The sequence below is a fragment of the Saimiri boliviensis genome, chromosome 6 (assembly GCF_048565385.1).
Source record: "Saimiri boliviensis isolate mSaiBol1 chromosome 6, mSaiBol1.pri, whole genome shotgun sequence".
NCBI classification, from domain to species: Eukaryota; Metazoa; Chordata; class Mammalia; order Primates; family Cebidae; genus Saimiri; species Saimiri boliviensis.
The window spans coordinates 118,426,185-118,446,137 of NC_133454.1; the positions used below are offsets into that span (position 1 = coordinate 118,426,185).

At 37.4% G+C, this 19,953-nt stretch overlaps 2 protein-coding genes across 11 annotated transcripts in view; one reads left to right on the forward strand and one right to left on the reverse strand.

The window, feature by feature from the left end:
* The window catches only part of LOC101034255 (glycine N-acyltransferase-like protein 1), a 115,504-nt gene extending 98,305 nt beyond the window's left edge, over positions 1 to 17,199 (forward strand). For 4 of the 10 annotated variants that reach the window (XM_074401504.1, XM_074401506.1, XM_010334952.3 and 1 more), the window contains 5 exons: positions 5,175 to 5,293; positions 5,976 to 6,083; positions 15,560 to 15,686; positions 15,962 to 16,139; positions 16,397 to 17,199. In XM_074401504.1, the coding sequence (XP_074257605.1) occupies positions 5,216 to 5,293; positions 5,976 to 6,083; positions 15,560 to 15,686; positions 15,962 to 16,139; positions 16,397 to 16,814 (909 nt within the window). In that variant the 5' untranslated portion in view covers positions 5,175 to 5,215 and the 3' untranslated portion in view covers positions 16,815 to 17,199. Of the gene's footprint in view, positions 1 to 167; positions 1,921 to 3,711; positions 3,800 to 5,174; positions 5,294 to 5,975; positions 6,084 to 15,559; positions 15,687 to 15,961; positions 16,140 to 16,396 lie in introns of those variants that run through there. The other 6 variants (XM_074401502.1, XM_010334947.3, XM_074401503.1 and 3 more) reach the window with 3 other exon arrangements.
* GLYATL2 (glycine-N-acyltransferase like 2) overlaps positions 1 to 19,953 on the reverse strand; it is a 47,252-nt gene extending 27,299 nt beyond the window's left edge. Inside the window, exon 1 of the mRNA XM_003920159.4 lies at positions 19,830 to 19,953. The gene's annotated coding sequence lies outside the window, so the exon portion shown is untranslated. The remainder of the gene's footprint in view (positions 1 to 19,829) is intronic.

A 19,953-nucleotide genomic window follows, 5' to 3' on the forward strand; every position in this document is an offset into this window, starting at 1 on the left:
AAATTATTCTATTATAAAGACACATGCACACACATGTTTACAATAGCAAAGACTTGGAAGCAACCCAAATGCCCATCAATGATAGACTGGACAGGGAAAATGTGGCACATATACACCATGGAATACTATGCAGCCATAAAAAAACAATGAGTTTGTGTCCTCTGCAGGAACATGGATGAACCTGGAAACCATCATTCTCAGCAAACTGACACAAGAACAGAAAATCAAACACAGCATATTATCACTCATAGGCAGGTGTTGAACAATGAGAACACTTGGACACAAAGAGGGGAGCATCACAGACTGGGGTCATGGTTTCATGAGTATGTATTCATCTCTATATTCATGAGGTTTTATATATTAAACACATACAGCTTTTATATGTTAAATTATACCTCAAAAAAGTAGTTCTACACAAAAAAGAAAGTTAAAGACAATAGAAGAAAAATACTTGTTGGGCTCTTTCTCCATGAAGTATGACTTGTGTATCAGATTTCTGATGATTATTGAATTTTCCAGATTTTCTGATGATAAGTATAAGACAAATAATATGTTGGGCTAGAAAAGACAAAATTACATATTTGAGGATGAATCAATCAAATTTTCCCTTAACATAATAAGACTTGCTGTTCAAGTTATTCAAGCCAGTACCAGGTTAGAGGGAGAGAAAAGTTTCCAGATCAAATATTTGTATAAATTAATTCAACTAAAGTCTCAAGTAAAAGAGACTTATTATGAGATATTTGGAGCCACAATATTCAAAATTCCTCACAAAGTGGGAACCAGCACCCTACAAAGCAAAGAACAATGGCTTGAGATTTAGAACATCTGGTATCTGGTCTCAGTTTTGCACATGCAATCATGTGTCCACTTTCCAGGGCTTATTTTCTTGAGACTAGACAATCTCTAATAAACCTCATGTCTGATTCTCCTCTCTTACAGGAAGTTAGGCAGGTGCTCAGATCAGCTTTTTGGTCACAAAAGATGAAGGAAGAAGGCATTGGGCGTCTTTCTTAACCACAGTTTTAGGACATGGATTTAGAGAATGCATTAGCAGGAATTAAGCAAATAATGAAAGCTGAATTTGAGGTAGAAAAGTAGGAAACAGAAGATGAAAGAATCAGGGAAGAAGATATTTAGGAGCAATGAAGAGTCTCCTACTGCTTTGTCGTATAGCCAAAATTTTTATTTTTCTCTTCTTTAGACTCTAAGGACTAGAGCACAACAGAGGGCTTTAGAGCTTTAAAATGTTCTAGGACACCCCTAGCCAAGAAAGCATGTCCCACATCTTCCCAATTCCCTGATCTAGCTAAAACCATATACCACTTCCTGATTTCTCAGGAGGCATTGAAACTTCATCACCAACCCAGAACAGCTCCAGAAACCCCCATCCTTTTCTGGAATTTATTTCAATTGGTGCTATCAATCTTTTTAATCCAAAAGAACCTGTGTTTATTTGGCTCTTCTATGCCTTGCCACCAGCCACCAGTCAGTTAAAACATCGTTCCTTTGCTACAGAGAGGTGCAACGACATCTAAAGTCACGATCAGTTCAAGGTCCTCTAACTGGATGAGCAACCCCTTCCTGAGAGTTCAGATGTGCAGAATCTGCTCAATCACCAAAGCTCCTGAATTAAGAGTTAGGCTTCTCCTTTGGACCATCGAGATCAACTTCATTAGGAATTCCGAGATAGAGCAAGTATTTCAGGGGAACCCCAGGTCCCAGTGTTCACCTGTCATCTCAGAAGCCAGCAAAAAAAAAAAAAAAACAAAACTTTTTCCCTAGAAAGACTTCCGGTATAAAAAAATGTTTCCAAGATTTGAGAGTAGGAGAGTCTCTTGGTGAGTTCCCTGGTGAACAGAAATCAGGAATGTGCTGCTACACAGAAGAGATGTACAAGCATCTAGTCACTGCCTCAAGGTAACTTTGAAAGAATTTTATATTATAACTTGGATTGGGATAGAGTGATTCTTTGACTTTTAGGTCTCTCCGAAGTCCTCCAAAAGATATTGCAAAGGCAAGGCTCCTCAGAATCCCTAGGAAGCTTTCAGATTTTATGAATAGTTGCCAACGGCTATCAGATGTCTTCCTAAGATGGCTGCTGCCCTTCTTAGAAAAGGAAGAGAGTCTGAGAACTCATTCTTGGGGCTCACTGCAGACTATACACTTTCCAGGTGATTGGATTGGGCATGCACAGAATGGTGGGACATAGGGAGCTTTTTCCTCTCCACTTAAAAAAAAAAAAAAAAAACAAAGGAAAACTTGATAGCTGATGGGACTGCTGGGAAAAAAGAAAGAAAAATAGCATTTCTTCTGTTTTCAGAATTCTTATCTTTAACTATGGTTCCATTGCCTTCCATGTTTTTTTCAAACTTGTGTAAAAATAAACATATGTCAATGGTACTAAAGAAAATTCTGAAATAGAAAATAAATCACACATACTTTCACCACCCAAAAGCAATTTATACGTTTATTCCCTTTAAGTCCTTGTCCACATGCATACACATTTTTGGTAGATGTGTACAAGTTACTTTTCTTTTTTACCCATTATTTATTATAATTGCTTTTCTATAGTCTTCACAGTGACTACTGACTGACTGTGTGCTACTCGTATTTACTGTCATTCACAAATTTATTATTTTTCTTCAGTGGCCTTTAAACTTATTTTCCATATAAAATGGAAAATTATTCCAGGTAAGGAATGAAATTCTGACACATGATACAACATTAGGTGAACCTTGAAAACATTATGCTAAATGAGATAAGCCAGACCCCAGAGGACAAATATTGTAGGATTCCATTTATATGAAGTACCTAGAATAGGCAAATTCCTAGAAACATAAAGTAAAATAAAAGTTACCAGGGGCTAGGAAGAGAAGGAATTAGTAATTGTGTTTTAATGGGTGCAGTTTATGTTTGGGATGACAAAAACGTTCTGGAAATGGATGGTGGTAATGCTTGTAGAGCATTGCAAATATGGATAATGCTGCTGAGTTGTACACTTAAAAATAGTTAAATGGCCGAGCGCAGTGGCTCACGTCTGTAATCCCAGCACTTTGGGAGGCTGAGGCGGGTGGATCACGAGGTCAAGAGATCGAGACTATCCTGGTCCACATGGTGAAACTCCGTCTCTACTAAAAATACAAAAAATAAGCTGGGCATGGTGGCGCGTGCCTGTAATCCCAGCTACTCAGGAGGCTGAGGCAGGAGAATTGCCTGAACCCAGGAGGCGAAGGGTGCGGTGAGCTGAGATCGCGCCATTGCACTCCAACCTGGGTAACAAGAGCGAAACTCTGTCTAAAAAAAAAAAAAAAAAAAAAAGTTAAATGGTAAGTTTTCCGTTATGTGTACTTTAAAAAAATTTTTTAAAAGAGTGTGGGGAGGGGTCTATCCAGGCTTTTAGCAGCTTCCTGATTTAGAAAAGAAATGTTGATGGTAAGAATATGGGTACAGAAAAATTTTTTGGGGTAGATGTTAGAAGCTGAGGCCATGGTGGGGTCATAAGAACAATATTAAGTACAAGGACAAAGGGACTCTTAACTAAGGTCATTGCAAGGGGATGGAGTAGGGAATGGATCGGAGAGGTACTTGGGACAAAGATGTGGCAGCTGATAGGTGTAGGAGTTGTTCACATGTATTAGCCCAGGCTACAGTATTCTCAGGACAAATAAAATACAAGTTGGTTTTGCTTTTTTTTGTTTTGTTTTGCAGGTAGTGATATAGCATGGTAGATCTTGAATTAAAACTTCTAAAATTTTGACCAAAAATTCAAAGGAGAAGACCATAGTAAAACACATGGGTAAGGGCAATTTTAGTTAAATCAGGTGAAAAACAGAGCAAAGAAAGCATTTGGAATTGGGGGGGAAAAGACCAGCTTTTTTGACAGCTATAAGAACAGCAGAATCAGACACGAGATAGGCCCATGTCAGAGATCCAGTTCTATTTACTAAAAGTTCCTTGAGTACTCAAATGTTCTGAAATTCTAAGTTCTTGCAAAAGGATGCTTTTGTTTAAACACTGCTTTATATAGCTACAGAACATAGTCTAACTTTGAGGCTTTGACCCCAGAGAAGACAAAATCTGTTTCACCTTGTCTATTATTTAACATATATTTGGAACTATTTCACCTTCATGGATACAAAATTTCAAACATCTGTATTAACTAATTTGCTAATGACTGTTTCAAATAACTGATATGTGGGTTCTTTCTCTTACATTAATTAACTTTGTAAGTTCTTTACATTTTTTATTATTTTTACATTATTGGATATAATTGCTAAATCTATACATGACATATTGATTAATATAAAATCAATTTAAAAAATAACATATGTTAAATATTGTTCTTACTTTATGCCAGGTATAATGCTACACATTTTATATGTATTACATTGTGTAATCTCATTACTCTGGAAAATTTTAATTTCCAGTTCCAAAGTGGAGAGAAAACACTTAGAGGTTCTGACTGGTTAAGCAAGTTAACAAAGAAGTAAGAGGCAGAAATAAAATTTGAAACCAGCCTAAGCTTTGAACCTATCAGTTGTGATGATAACCTTCTCAAAGTTATTGGTAAATTATTGGCACATTTCTAAGAATTCTGAATGTTATTTCAACAGAAGTTTATAGATAGGTGTCAACATTTTTCCATGTTTTCTTTTTTGCAATGAAACTGGAACAACTTCCAAAATGGCCATAGGTCTGAAATATTTGGCCCTAAGAAACTAAATAAAATCTTTGCCAATTCCTGCTCTTAAGTTTTCCAGTCACAACTTTTCTTAGAGGGCTGATATTTTCTATTCCAGATGAAAGACTTCTCAGGCATCTGATGATCAAAATACAGGGAAATGGTTATGATGATGGTGGGGGTAGAGTGTTCTACCACAGGCATTTGGGAAGCTCACAGAACTCTCAATATTCACTTTTAATTCATTCCACCAGAGAGGCAGGGCATGGGTTTTGGAGCCATTCATATATGGTTTCAAAATCTGACTCTGGCATTTATCCCTTTAAGAACTTGAGAAATGTTCTTAGTCTCTCTGAGCTTTGGTGTATTCAGAATGAGGATGATACTAACAGTAACTACATCATGAGTGCTATTTGAATGGAGATGTGTAAAGTGCATCCTAAATTCATTTGGTCCCTTAACATTTTCCCTTCACTTCTTATCTTTTCAGAGTTTCTTCTTGAAGGACTCAAGACTGAAGTATCCCACAAAATGATCCTACTGAATAATTCCCAGAAGCTACTGGCCCTATACAAATCCTTGGCCAAGAGCATCCCTGAGTCCCTGAAGGTCGGGGAATAGTGGGAGGTCGCAGTATGGGAGCAGGGGTGTTGAGGATGAGAAAATAGGCTCGTGATTCTGGTCCTTCCTGACTTTCTGCAGAGGGTTGAAGCTGGGAAACAGGATGAGGTTGGGGATGAAGGAGGCAAGTCAAGAGCTGCTGCTTCTCCTTGGGAAGAGGCAGCTAGGCCCGCTCTGCAGGTTTTGTCATTCATTTAGAGAGGCGGTGGAGAATGGTGGCTACAAGCCTAGTGTTGGAGCCAGACTGAATGGATATGCATTCCTAGGCTGCCACGTTCTAGTCGCATGGCTTCGTGCATGTTTCTTTACCTTTCTATGCCTTTACCTTTGATCTTTGCATCAATGAAATGGGAACAATATTAGCACCTACTTCTTAAAATTGTTGTGGACACTGAATAAATCCACACAATGTAAGTGTTAAGAACACTGCCAAGTGCCCAGTTAGTGCACAGTAGCTCTTTGGTATCACAAGAACATCTACCTGTGAGTTCTGCCTGCTTGCTGGTGACTTCGCATCCATCAGTATTGTCCTGGAGATGCTGCTCATTTCACTGTCACTGACTTTGTCCCAGTACCATCTCTTCACCTCCATTTTTCTCTTCCTCTTCACATTCAAATCCCCATCTCTGGACATCTTAACCTCTCCTAGTCCTTTCCATCCCTCCTTCAGGTGTATGGCTCTGTGTATCACATCAATCACGGGAACCCCTTCAACCTGGAGGTGCTGGTGGACTCCTGGCCCGAGTATCAGACGGTTATTATCCGGCCTCAAAAACAGGTATGCACACAAACAGGGACTGGTGGAGCCAGGCAGGTACAAAGGGCCTGAGGAACTGACCAGGTCAGACACCAGGGCTGCTTATAGGGTGAAAGGAAATGTGAGTATTTTAAAACACTCCTTCAGTACTTGGCACCTTGCATGAGTGTCACGTGTTCCCACCCATCCTGTAAGGCACAGGATTCATCTGGGAAAGAGGGTGTAGGGGAAAGGAGAAGAAAAGGTCAAGGCTGACACTCACAGATTAAGATGTCTTTGAGGTGGCAGGGATCACCTGCAGGGGCTGAAAGGAGGCCAATTTACAGGGAAAACTGGGTGTCTGAGATATCAGAACAGTGACTTAAAAACCAAAGCAGAAGTCTACTAGTAAAAATTACCTCTCAGGGCTGGGCATGGTGTCTTATACCTGTAATCCCAGAACTTTGGGAGGCCAAGGCAGGAGGATCACTTGAGGCCAAGAGTTAGAGACTAGTCTGTGCAAATAGTAAGACCTCATCTCTACAAAAAAATAAACAAAATTACCAGGGTGTGGTGGTGCATGCCTATAGTCCTAACTACTCAAGAGGCTGAGGCAGGAGGATGGCTTGAGCCCCAGAAGGTCAAGGCTGCAGTGAGCCAAGATCACGCCACTGTACTCCAGCCTGGGCAACAGGGTTAGACCCTGTTTGTTTGTTTTTAATTGTTTCTCAGGAACCAGGGAAGTTACTCATAACTACTGTTTATCAACTATGTGGAAGTACTTTTGTTAGTGAATGTCACCATCAGAACAATCTTATGAAGTGAGTGTTAGTATCTCCGACTTAGAGATAAGGAAATGACACTGAGAAATATTAAGTCATGTAGCTGCTGGATACCAGATATTAAAGCATTGCAGAATCTGAATTCAAGTTCAGTGGACTCTGCGAGTTTTAGTAGCTATGTAACCACAGGCCTTTCTCTGAGTTTCTTCATCTGTTAAAATGGGAAAAATAAGAGGACCTTCTTCAGAGGATTACACAAGGTTTAAATGAGATACTGTATATCAAAGACAGTACATAGCACATAATTGTAGATCATATTTATCATAATCAGCCATATTGGCTGAGGACACACACAAGGAATAAACAAGCTGAAATATTAATACAAACCTAGGTCTATTTACTTGCCCTAAAGACTTCCCCTTTGTGTGTGTGTGTGTGTTTCATGCACATCTAGTTAGGAAACTGAAGCCTCATCGCCAGCCTAGCTTCATGCAGGTATAGACTGCCGAGTCCACAAATAATGATAAGCCACCCCAGTTCAAGACTAGTTTCCAAAGTGGGTAAGGATTGGGATGAAGAAAGTGACAAAATGACCCTAGCTTGAGGAACAAAGGGGTAAAGGGGGTGGGAACCAGGCTGAGCCTAACACCTTCCCTAGGGATGTTCTTTTGATCTTCTGGCTTCCTGACAATTTGGAATGGAAGATTAATGCTTAGTTTATTAAATTCCACGTTCCAATTTCTTTGAAGTGTAATATGCTAAATAACTGTAGGAGGTCAAATAGTTCTTTTTACTTCAATAACTTTGTAGTTATTATGTGTATTTTAGCAATGTAACTGCAGCATTAAACCATGACTTCATACATGCATTGCTTGAACAAGGCTAGTTTTTATAAAATGAGTCAATAAACAAAAATATTAAAATACAAAAGTTCCACAGCACACATATATGAACAAAAAAATGGAAAGAATGAAATGTGATGCAATTTACTTGGAAACACATTCACCTAGTCTGATTCCACAGCATACCATGTTTCTTTCAGTATTGAAAGTCAATTTGATTTTGAATAAGAACTTTTTTGGGGTGGAATGCAGGAGAATTTATCTAGAAAAAAATTAATATTTTCTTTGTTGGTTTTTTTTTAATATTAACCATATAGGCAAGGGGTGTACAGTGAGTTCTCATAAATGTTTGTTGGATATACCAATAAATGAATGAGTTAAAAGATGTTTTATTTGTCTAAGGGATTATCATTCTAGTTTTACCAGATTATCATTCAGAGTACAGTCATCAGCTTGTAACAATTCCTAAAATGAATTTAATAACTCTTTTTGTCTTTTTGTTTGTTTGGTTGGTTGGTTTTTTTTTTTTTTTTTTTTTTGAAAGAAAGAAAGAGAAAGGTGGAGAGAGAACAGGAGTCTCACTCTATTGCCCAGGCTGGAATGCAATCTAAAAATAGGTATTGGAAACCTCTTTTATGCCAATAATTGTGCTTAACAGCAGAGACAGGAACGAATAAGGGAAGAAAATAACAAACAGCCAACCAATATTTCATTTAAGTCTGTGAAATGCTATGCAAATGCTGAAGAGTGATTTACTTCCAATTACGGGTCGCTTTCAAAATAAGTGTAATGTCATACTGAGAAAAATGTATGTTCTGTGGACCTGGGGTGAAGAATTCTATAAATATTCTCTGAGTTTACTTGTTCCAGGTCTGAGTTCTAATCATAGATGTCCCTGTTAATTTTCTATCTCATTAATCTGTCAAATATTAAAAATGTGGTGTCAATGTCTCCTGCCATTATTGTGCAGGAGTCCAAGTCTTTTTATAATCATTAAGAACTTGTCTTATGTATCTGGGTGCTCCTATATTGGGTGCATATATATTTATGAACATTGACTCCGTTGTTGCATTGATCCTTTTACCATTATGTAATGTCCTTCTTTGTTTCTTTTAGTCTTTGTTACTATTAAAGTCTATTTTGTCAGAGATGAAAGTTACAACTCCTGTTCTGTTTTGTTTTTTTTCTCTCCATTTGATTGGTAAGTCTTCCTCCAATCCTTTATTTTGAGCCTTTGTGTGTCCTTGCTTATGAGATGGATCTGGATGCAGCAAACCAATGGGTTTTGACTTTTTATTCAATTTGCCTGTCTGTGTCTTTGATTGAAGCATTTAATCCATTTAAATTTAGGATTAATATTGATGTTTATGAGTTTAACATTGTCATTTAATGTTAGCTGGCTATTTTGCCCGTTAGTTGGTATAGATTCTTCATTATGGAGATACTCTTTACCTTTTGGTAAGTTTTTGGGATGGCTGATACTAGTTGTTCCTTTCTCTGTATGGTGCTTCTTTCAGAAGCGCTTGTAAAGCAGGCCTGGTGGCGATGAAATCTCTGAGTGCTTGCTTGTTCATGAAAAATTTTATTTTTCCTTAATTTATGAAGCTTAGTTTGGCTGGATATGAAATTCTGGGTTGAAAATTCTTTTCTTTGAGGATATTGAATATTGACTCCCACTCTCTTCTAGTTTGTAGGGTTTCTGCTGAGAGATCTGCTGTGAGTCTGATAGGCTTCCCTTTATGGGTAACCTGACCTTTCTCTCTAGCTGCCTTTAGAATTTTCTCCTTTATTTCAACCCCGGTGAATCTAACGATTATGTGTCTTGGGGTTGCTGTACTTGAGGAATATCTTTGTGGTGTTCTCTGTATTACCTGGAGTTGAGTATTGTCCTGCCTTACTAGGTTAGGAAAGTTTTCCTGAATAATATCCTGAAGAATATTTTCCAGCTTGGATTCATTCTCTTCATGACATTCAGGTACACCTATCAAAAGTAAATTAGGTCTTTTCACATAGTCCCATATTTCTTGGAGATTTTGCTCATTCCTTTTTACTCTTTCTTCTCTCATCTTGTCTTCTCATTTCATTTCATTAAGTTGGTCTTCGACCTCTGATATTTTTTATTCTGCTTGATCAATTCGACTGTTGAAACCTGTGCATACTTCATGGAGTTCTTTTATTGTATTCTTCAGTTCCTTTAATTCACTTACATTCCTCTCTAAATTGTCTATTCTCGTTAGGATTTTGTCAAACCTTTTTTCAACGTTCTTAGTTTCCCCTGATGATGAGGAACTGTGATCCCCTGTAGAGGGAGAGGCATTCTGATTTTGAGTATTCTCAGCCTTTTTACACTGGTTTCTTCCCATCATTGTAAATTTATCCACCTGTCATCTTTGTAATTACCGACTTTCAAATTAGGTCTCTGAGTGGACGTCAAACTTGTTGATTCCCAGCGGCAAAATCTGAGTAACCCACTGTGCCAGCTAAAACAATGGCATTAAGATTCATGGTGCCTTTCTGCCTGGGAATCTCCGGTCTGGCTTCCCTCTTGAGTCCCTTTTTCAATTAGCTGAATGGGCGACTCTGCCTTCCCAGAGCTCCAAACGTCAACCAGAAGGGGACCCAGTCCCGTTTACTCTGCACCAAGAACTGTGGCACCAAGGTGCTGGCAAAACCACGGAGCTGGCCACAAGAGTCGCGCTGGCAACCCACGGGGCTCCTCTGCTGGGAATCTCCTGGTCCGTGAGCAACAAAAATTCATCTGAAAGTGTAGTATCCTCTCGTTCTCTGTGCTTTCACTGGGAGCTACAATCCTGAGCTGCTAGTGATCAGCCATCTTGGATCTCTTTGTTGGTTTTTAATCAAAAAGATAATATGTGATGATTATACAAGTGGAAAAATCCAACATGATTTGAAGAAGTTAATAACCTCTCACTTCCCCTTCCCTCCTCTCCTTCTTTTCTACTCCTTCAGGTAATTGGTGTCTTTGCCCAAATTAACACACAAAGGGATATTCACTGATGATCTCTTCTGTCATCACTTTTTAATTTGGCTTTAACATATGGACATCCCTTTGGGTGAATCAATACAGTACTAACATACTCATTTTAATAACTGTGGTATTCCATAGAGTCAATGCAGTGCTATTTAGTCAGTCATTCTCCTGCTATTGGGTTCAAATTATTTATAGCACTTTGCCACTACAAACAATGCTTCAATAAACATCCTTGTACATATGTCTTTACATCCTGGAAAGTTTCCTCAATACAATTGATTTCCAAAAGGAATATCTGCAAGTCACAGTTTATCTTTTTCTAAATGGGCATTTCCATATTACCTTCCCAAAGGGTTCTACAATTTTATTTCCATTAGCAATATATGGAAGAATTCCATATTCCCACCAGCACTGGGTGTTATCCCTCTTTTAATTTGTGACAAACTGGTGGGTGAAAAATGGCATCTTATTGTAGATTTACTTTGCATTTCCCTGACTAGTGATATTGAACATATTATATTTGCATGTGTTTATTAGTCATTTGGGATTTACTTCTAAACTCTTTATATTGTTTGACCATTTTTACACTGGAGTTTTGTGTCATTCTTAAAATTCTGTAAGTGTTTTGGATACTAGGAATACTAATACAACGTGTATGCTACAAATTTGTTGCCCAATTTAGAATTATTTTTTATTTTATTGATGGAGATTTTGACATGAAGAAATTTTTTATTTCAATGTAATAAAATATATTATCTTTTTCACTATGACTTCTTAGGTTTTGTTGCTTTTTTATTAATAATTAGGAAGATTTTCCTACTCCAAGATCATACAAATGTTTTCTTATTTTTTCTTACATTAAGTTTTTACTTTTGACATTTCAATCTTAATTCTATTTGAAATATATTTTTGAATAGCATGAATTATCATTCTTTTATATTTTTCTCCCTTATGGCTGGCTAATTATGTTAGTATTATTTATGAAATAAATCTTTCCACTACTGAAACATAAACAACTATTTTGTCATATAACATGTTTATACATTTTCATATCTGTTTCAGTATGTGTTTCTAGTCTTTTCAGTGGTTTTGTGGCAAATTTTAATATCTAATAAAGCAAATCACCCTCCACCAATCTTTTTCTTACTTTCCTATTTCTAATAGACTTAAAAGCTATATGAACATAGACTATTCCAGTTTCCTACCAACTACCCCAACTAAATATTGTAATTGTAATTTGTATTGGAGTGGCTTTTTTAGACAATTGTGGAAGGATTAATATTTTGTGATATTTTGTGATAATTGTTTTTAGACAATTGTGGAAGGATTCTAAATTTTTTCAGTTTCTGTTCTATGCCATCTGGTAAAAATTTTAGTGTTTTCCTGTGGTAAACTACATGATTTTCCATTAAGTTTACCCTTAGGTATTTTATACTATTTGTTAAGTCTATTGAATTATTTTTCCATTTCTATTTATGAGCATTATTATTTTGTTATTGCTTTTTATTTGTATTCTTTATTTCCAAATATGTTCACACTATTCTTTAAAATCCTGTTTGTTTGTGTGCGGTGTTATTTGTTTTAGTTTTTGTCAAAGTCTCTTGGATTTTCTAAATGCATAATACCATATTCTACAAACTAATTTGCTTCTTCTTTGCCAATATTTGTATGGGTTTTTAGTTTCTTGCCTTCCTGCATAATGTACAACCTAAGAAAACAATACCAACTAACAATAATATTTCTATCCTTGTCTCATTCCTGATTTTAATAAAATGGCTATAACAGCTTACATTTGGAATTACATTTGATTCCGTCTTTACAAGTTTAGAGCATTTTCCTGTTGTCCCTACTTTCACAGAACTTACATTTAGAAGGGAGGGTAAATTTGTTATTTCATTTTTTTCTTTTCTTTTTTGCAATTTATATACTCATACATAATTTTCCCTCCTTTAGTTTATTACACTAAAAGCTCTTCCAATCAAAGCCATTCTGGCCTTTCTAAAACAAGCTGTTCATGTTCACATTCTTTTGATATACTACTGAATATTTTATTCAGAATTGTTACATCTGTCTTCATAAGGGAATATGGTCAATAACTCTCTTTTTGTTATTTCTTTACCAGATTTGGCATTGGGATCTTTTCATCTATTACCAAAGTCTACTATTAACATTATGTGTTCGTTTTTGGCTTATGTATAACTTAAATGTAAAATAATCTTATTTTGGTTACTTTTTATTTTTTTTAAATTTCAACTTTCCTTTTAGATACAGGGGGTACATGTACAGATTTGTTACGTGGGAATATTGCATGATGCTGAGTCTTGGAGTACAGACAGATCCCACCACCCTGGTAGTGAGCATAGTACCCAGGAAGTAGTTTTCTAACCCAGCCCCTTTTCTTCTAGTAGTCTACAGTGTCTGTTTTCCCCATATTTATGCCCATGTGTGCTCGATGCTTAGCCCCAGTTAAGAGTGAGAACATGTGATATTTGGTTCTCTGTTCCAGCATTAATTTGCTTAGAAATATTGCACTGTGGAAAGTAGTCTGGAAATTTCTTAGGGAACTTAATACAGAGTTACCATTCGACCCAGAAATGCCATTACTAGGTAAATACCCAAAAGAAAATGAATCATTCTACCAAAATGACACATGCACTTGTGTGTTCATTGCTATGTTGTTTACAATAGCCAAGACATGGAATCAACCCAGGTGCCCATCAGTGGTAGATTGGATGAAGAAACATAGTACATATATTCCTATGGAATACTACCCTGCAAACAGAAAAGAATAAAATCATGTCCTTTGTTTTTTTTTTCTTTTAACTGTTTTTCTTTATTGCATTTTAGATTTTGGGGTACATGTGAAGAACATGCAAGTTTGTTGCATAGGTACACACATGGCAGTGTGATTTGCTGCCTTCCTCCCCATCACCTATATCTGGCATTTCTCCCCATGCTATTTCTCCCCAACTCCCTCCCTTGTTTTCCCCTCTGACAGACCCGAGTGTGTGATGCTCCCCTCCCTGTGTCCATGTGTTCTCATTGTTCAACACCCACCTATAAGTGAGAACATGCGGTGTTTGATTTTCTGTTCTTGTGTCAGTTTGCTGAGAATGATGGTTTCCAGGTTCATTGCAGCACTGTTTACAATAGCAAAGACCTGGAACCAACCGAAATGCCCATTGATGATAGAATGGACAGGGAAAATGTGGCACATATACATCATGGAATATTATGCAGCCATCGAAAACGATGAGTTCTTGTCATTTGAAGAGACATGAATGAACCTGGAAAATCATGTTCTTTGTAGCAACATGAACATGTTGCCATAATCCTTGTCTACTTTTTAAATGTTATGTGTTTAATTTCATTCTGACATTTTCTATTAGTTTGTTGAAGTTTTCTAGTTTTTGAAAGTCAATTTTGATAGTTTATTCTTGAGGGATAACATTAATTTCTTTTATCAGTAAATATGTTGCCTTGGGGTAGCATATAATCTTCTATTATAATTCTTTTGTTCTTTTCTCTGTTTCTCTGTTTCCATTTTCATTTCTCATACTCTATGCTTTTTGTTTTTTTCTCTTCCTCTTGTATTTCCTTAAGTAGCCTTACCAGCAGTTTATCTGTCTCTTTCTTCTTCTTTCTTTCTTTCTCTTTTTGCCATTTAAAAATGAACTTTTGGCTTTATGTATCCTTTGCACTATGCCTTGTTATCCATTTCATTATTTATAGCTTTAATTTTTATAAATTGTTCCATTTGTTTTATTCTAGTTTACTTTGATATTTTTATAATTCTTTGGATATGTACTTGGCTATTTTCAGTCATTCTTTTAAAATTGGGTCTTTTAAAACATCTACTATTTTAAATTTACTGAGGTTTTGGTTTTGGCCATATTCAGGAACTTGCCTTTATAAAAGCACCTCCAAATTCTTGAAAGTTTCTTTAAAATTAGTTATATTATTTTCTGTTTTATTCTTTAACAATACAACTTCCAACATACTATTAATACATTCACTGCTAAAACTCTCATACTTATTGTTTATATTTCCCCTCAGAAACAGGTGCTCATCTTCCCATGAAGTTTGTGGCTTGTCAGAATGGGATCACAAGTCTCTTTCTTTCAAACCCATGAGTCTAACACCACATATATTACCCAGAGTGCTACCAAAAATTCAGTTACTTCATTCTATTTTGTGGGCTTCTGTAAAGACAGCATCACTCTTCAAATAGGCTGATATCCTATATCCTTGAGAAAAGGCAATGTCTTGTTAATGTTTATATACACTAAAGTATCTTGCCCAAGCCCTGGACATTGTAGATTCTAGGATACTATAGATTCTAGGTGTCTGGTGAAACCGTATGCACTAAAACTTACAGAAATCATGGTTGAATTTGTTCGAGTTTAAGGACTTAATCCTAGAAACATATGTGTCCTACACGTTACATGGGGCACAGCATATATAACAAAGAGATATGTGTGGCACAGGAGGTGAGAGAAGCAGGGAGAAAAGCAACTGTTGCATTCTTTTGATTCTGCTGGGTGCTTGGTGATGCTATAAATAGGATAAGGTAAGTGTGCAGTTGAGTTGGTAGGGAGAAAGGTGAGACATCTTAAGGCCTGGTGGAGGGTGGCTGATTTCATCTTATCTTTGTTCTGTATCTGATAACCAGGTTTATAGCCAGTACCTGTCAGTGAAATATTTAACAACCTCCAGTTATACAGGCAAGAGATCAGCAGTAGCTTACAGGCCTAGGTTTTATTATCCACGTGCCCAACTGCAGCCATTGTGGGCCACTGTTAAAAATTGTCTTTTGGATTTTCATTTTTCTAATAATTGCCATCAGTGAGAGGTGTAGAAAAAGTTCAAAGGAATGACCTGACCTTTCACCATCCTATGCAGGAGATGACTGATGACATGGATTTATACACAAATGTGTATCGTATATTCTCCAAAGAGCCTCAAAAATCACAAGAAGTTTTGAAAAATTGCGAGATCATAAACTGGAAACAGATACTCCAAATCCAAGGTAAAGAGTCTGAAGAAATGGGCAAGCAGCAGTGCTTCTCAAATTGAGTCTTCAACTAATAGCATTAGCATCACCTGAGAGCTCATTAGAAATGTAAATTCACAGAGACTCTGGGGGCTGGGAGAGGTAGAGAAATCTGTATTGTGACAAGGACTTTAGCTGATTGTGGGGTAAACTCAAGTTTGTAAACTACTAAGCATTGAGGTATTAATCAGGTGGGAGCAGTATAAATAGAAAACTCTGTCTGACAATATTGCTTTATTGTCTCTTCCCAGGTTTTCAAGAAAGTTTAGGTGAGGGGATAAGAGAGGCTGCATTTTCAAAGTCAGTGAAGGTAGAGCATTCGAGAGCAATCCTCTGTATTACGGAAGATATCCTGAACCTCAATGCCTCCAATAAAAGCAAGTTTGGAAGCTGGGCTGAGACAGGCCACCCAGATGTTGAATTTGAGAGGTAAAAAATACATGTGCTCATCATTTATAATTGCTCTTCCTTGTACATTTTTGTAATTCACATAAATCAGTTTTGGAGTGAAGACAGGATGAATTCATACCTTGGGATGCATAAAGGTTATCAATGGTCAAAATTCACAACTTTGCAATGGTAGGTCTTTAAACAAGAGGAGTGCCTGGGATCTCTAGAATGAGATGGTACCCAGAAATTACAGGAGTGAGGATGAACATTTTTGTCTTTCTTTTTGTTTTCTACAGTGAAACTCCCAATTTTAAGTATGCCCCGCTGGATGTCTCTTATTCTGGGCTGGTAAATGACAGGTGGAGGCAAGGGAAGAATGAAAGGAGCCTGCGTTATGTCAAGCGCTGCATAGAAGCCCTGCCAACAGCCTGTCTGCTGGGCCCAGAGGGGGTCCCGGTCTCATGGACAACCATGGACCCTTCTTGTGAATTAGGAATGGGCTACTGCATGGAAATATACCGAAAGAGAGGCAAGATGAGACAGGCGATGGTACAATTCATGAAATATCTGCGTCAGAATAATATTCCATTTTACCTCTCTGTGCTGGAATTTAATGAAGACTCCCTTAGATCTGTGAGGCACAATGGTTTCCTTGAGGCCACCTGTGGGTGGCACCAATGGACCTGCTACCCACAGAATCTAGTTCCATTTTAGATAATGAAGCTGCTTAGCAATCTCGGGCAAGCCGTCTCGTAATATTAAAGCAGACACTACAGAATAGCTTTATTCACTTACGAATGTTTGTTGGGTATTTATAATGTTCCAGGAACTCTTCTTGCATTGAGACTTGATGTTAAAAGACACTGCCATACTGCTGAGGAGTTTGCAATCCAAGCAAGAGGCAGGGAAGGGCATAGTCTTTAAATATGCATAAGCTTTGTAAGGAAGGACGGGGTTACCAGCAAACATGTAATTAAAAAGCCAGGCTCAGTTCTTACCTCTGGGAATTAGAATTCTTTATGAAACTTGGTTGATAGAATCTACTATCTGGAAGATAAATGAAGGACTTTAATAAAATTGGTCAATAGAATATTCCTAATCTATATGAATGCTTCATTGTAAATAAATACCCGTGCTATTTATAGATTTACGAAGCAATGGCTACACTAAAGAATGGAATCAGTCTCTTAGTTTAGTGACTAGGAAGGTATAAAAGGTGAAACCTAAGACAAATGGCTTTCCTAGGCTACCTTTCATCATTGTTATGCAGAAAAGGAAATCCAGAGAATCAAGTCTGCTGGACTTGAGGCCTCTGCTATGGAAATGACATTTGTTGTGCCTCCTTTTTCACTTCCTCATCATTAGGGAAACACAGCATAGGGCAAAGTGTTGCCTGTGAGTCTGGTTATAAGTTCAGCCTTTGGTGTTTGTACCATGGCTATCTTAAGGGTATGATCAAGGGACAGGGGCATTCCAGGGAGAAGTGACCACTAAGATGAGGACTGGAGAGTGAGTAGGAGTGAGCCAGACAAAAAGAGCAGAAAAATCCAGATGATGGAAAGGACACGTGCCATGCACTATCATAAGAACTTTCTAATTGAACATTTACATTACAAAATCCCTGATCTTAAAAAAAAATAAAAAAATAAAATACACTTCATGAACAACATGTGGCCACTTTTGGCTCCCCTCTGCCATCCCGACATTGGAACTTGGACCACTATGAACATGGAAGCTATAGCAAAAAAATAAATAAATAAGACATTTTCATTTTTTCTGATAGTCTAGATTTAAAACAGAAATCTTAATAGAATTGGCTGTAAGAGTAAAGTCTATCAGTATTAACCAACACCTATCCTCATCTCTCCATAAAAAATAAACCTCCACAAAATTGAATGTTAATATTTGATGCGATTTTAAAGTGTGCAGTTCCAGTAATTAAAGAATTGTATAGGTCATGGAGCTTTTTTTAAAAAAAAGTCCAGTTCATCTTAGAAGGCTGTGGTAGATCTGTTATAGCTTAGTACGAACCAATCCAATCAGATTTCTAAACTCCTAAGACCTGGGTGATTTGTTACATTGACTAAAATAAAAGCATGGTCTGAGAAAGAAGGGAAACATTTCCTTTTGGATTTCAAAGGGTGGAAAATTCTTACACAAAAAAATAAACTCAGGAACTTGGGGTAATATGAAAACAGCTATATTTTGGCACTCAAGATGCAAAAGCCAATACAGATGATGAAAGAAGACAAAGCAAATAAAAGTTGCCTATTTAAAAATAGTGCCTCGGGCTGATCCTGTATCCAGGAGAGGATGTTTAACCAGGATCTGGGGCTCAGATCATCTTAGCACAGCTTCCCTCCTCTGCCCCTTCCCTAAATGCAAGCCAGCAAGCCAGATTCCCTTATCTAGCCCTTTGTGGCCCTGTTAAGAGAGTGATTTCCAAACATTATCATGCACTTGGATTAAAGAAACAACAAGAAAGTGTAAGAAAGAGGAAGAAGGATTTCTTAAGTATGGCACAAATAAGCCCGAAGTTATCAATAAACACAATAAAAATGAACGGGGCAATTTTCTTATTAAAATATATGTTTTTCATATTGAGTTCAAAACAAAGTCCAAGAATCTGCTCTGGCTGCCATAGCAAAAATCATAAACTGAGTGGCTTATACAACAGAAATTGATGCATCACTCTTCTGGAAACTGGGAAGGGATATGACAAGGCTTTGGCAAGGTAGAGTTCATTCTCAGTCCTCTTCTCTCAGCTTGTTGATGGCTGCTTTTTCTCTCTGCCCTCACACAGTGGAGAGAGAGGAGAGCTCAGATTCTCTTTCTTTTCTAAGAAGGACTTAATTCCATCATGGGGGCTCTACCCTCATGACTTCAATTACTTCTCAAAGCCCCACCTCCAAATACATTGAGAGTTGAGGCTTCAACATATGAATTTGGGGGTCACAGTCAGTACATAAGAAAGCATCTCTGAAATAGCACGCAAGGGTTAAAAAAAGAAAAAAGATATACTAAATCAATGTTAAACTGAAAAGCAAAGTAATAATATCAATACATGGCAAAATAGAACTTAAGATGAACATCTGCTAAATACAGAATTCTCCCACAAGATAGGTCATGAATCTTCCTCACAACACAGCACAATACAACTACAAAAGAATGAATGGCAAAAGCTGACCATCGTACAAAAAGAAATCGGCAAATCCGCAGTCACAATGGGACCTCAGAACACTTCCCTCAGAAAGCAACAGATGATGCAGATAAAAAGTAAAGACGATTTGACAAAATGCCATCACAACTTGATATTTTTGGTGATGTTGGGGTTATCTGCTTATTGAATATTTGAGAACTTGTGTTCCTCTGTTTGTCAAACTGACCAGCAGGGGTTGCTGGGGAGGGAAACAATCTATCTAGAAAGTGCTGGCAACTTGTCTCTAAGTTTAGAGGCTCTTGGTCCCCCTCATGATCATCACCTATCAGGAGCAGGCACTGCTGATAATAGGAGCTAAAAAGAAATTATTTAGGCAGTTAGGTAAGAGAGTCCTCGCTAAGGTTTTTCTTTTCATAAAAAAAACAGCCCCATATAATTTCTTTTCTAACAAAAAATATCAAGCTACAAGGATAGACAAGCAAGCTAAAAGCTTGCATACCTGAGTGCTGGCACCTATGCCAATAGAAAACGGATACCTGGAAGCCAGGCATATTCAACATGGAAGTTACCTCTTTTCTTTGTCTTCACATGTGCAAGCAACACGGCACCAGCCACGGAGAGACTCCATCTGAATAACAAAAGCCTCTTTGTGCATCATGTAAATAGCACACCTGGTCCAACCAATCCTCTGAG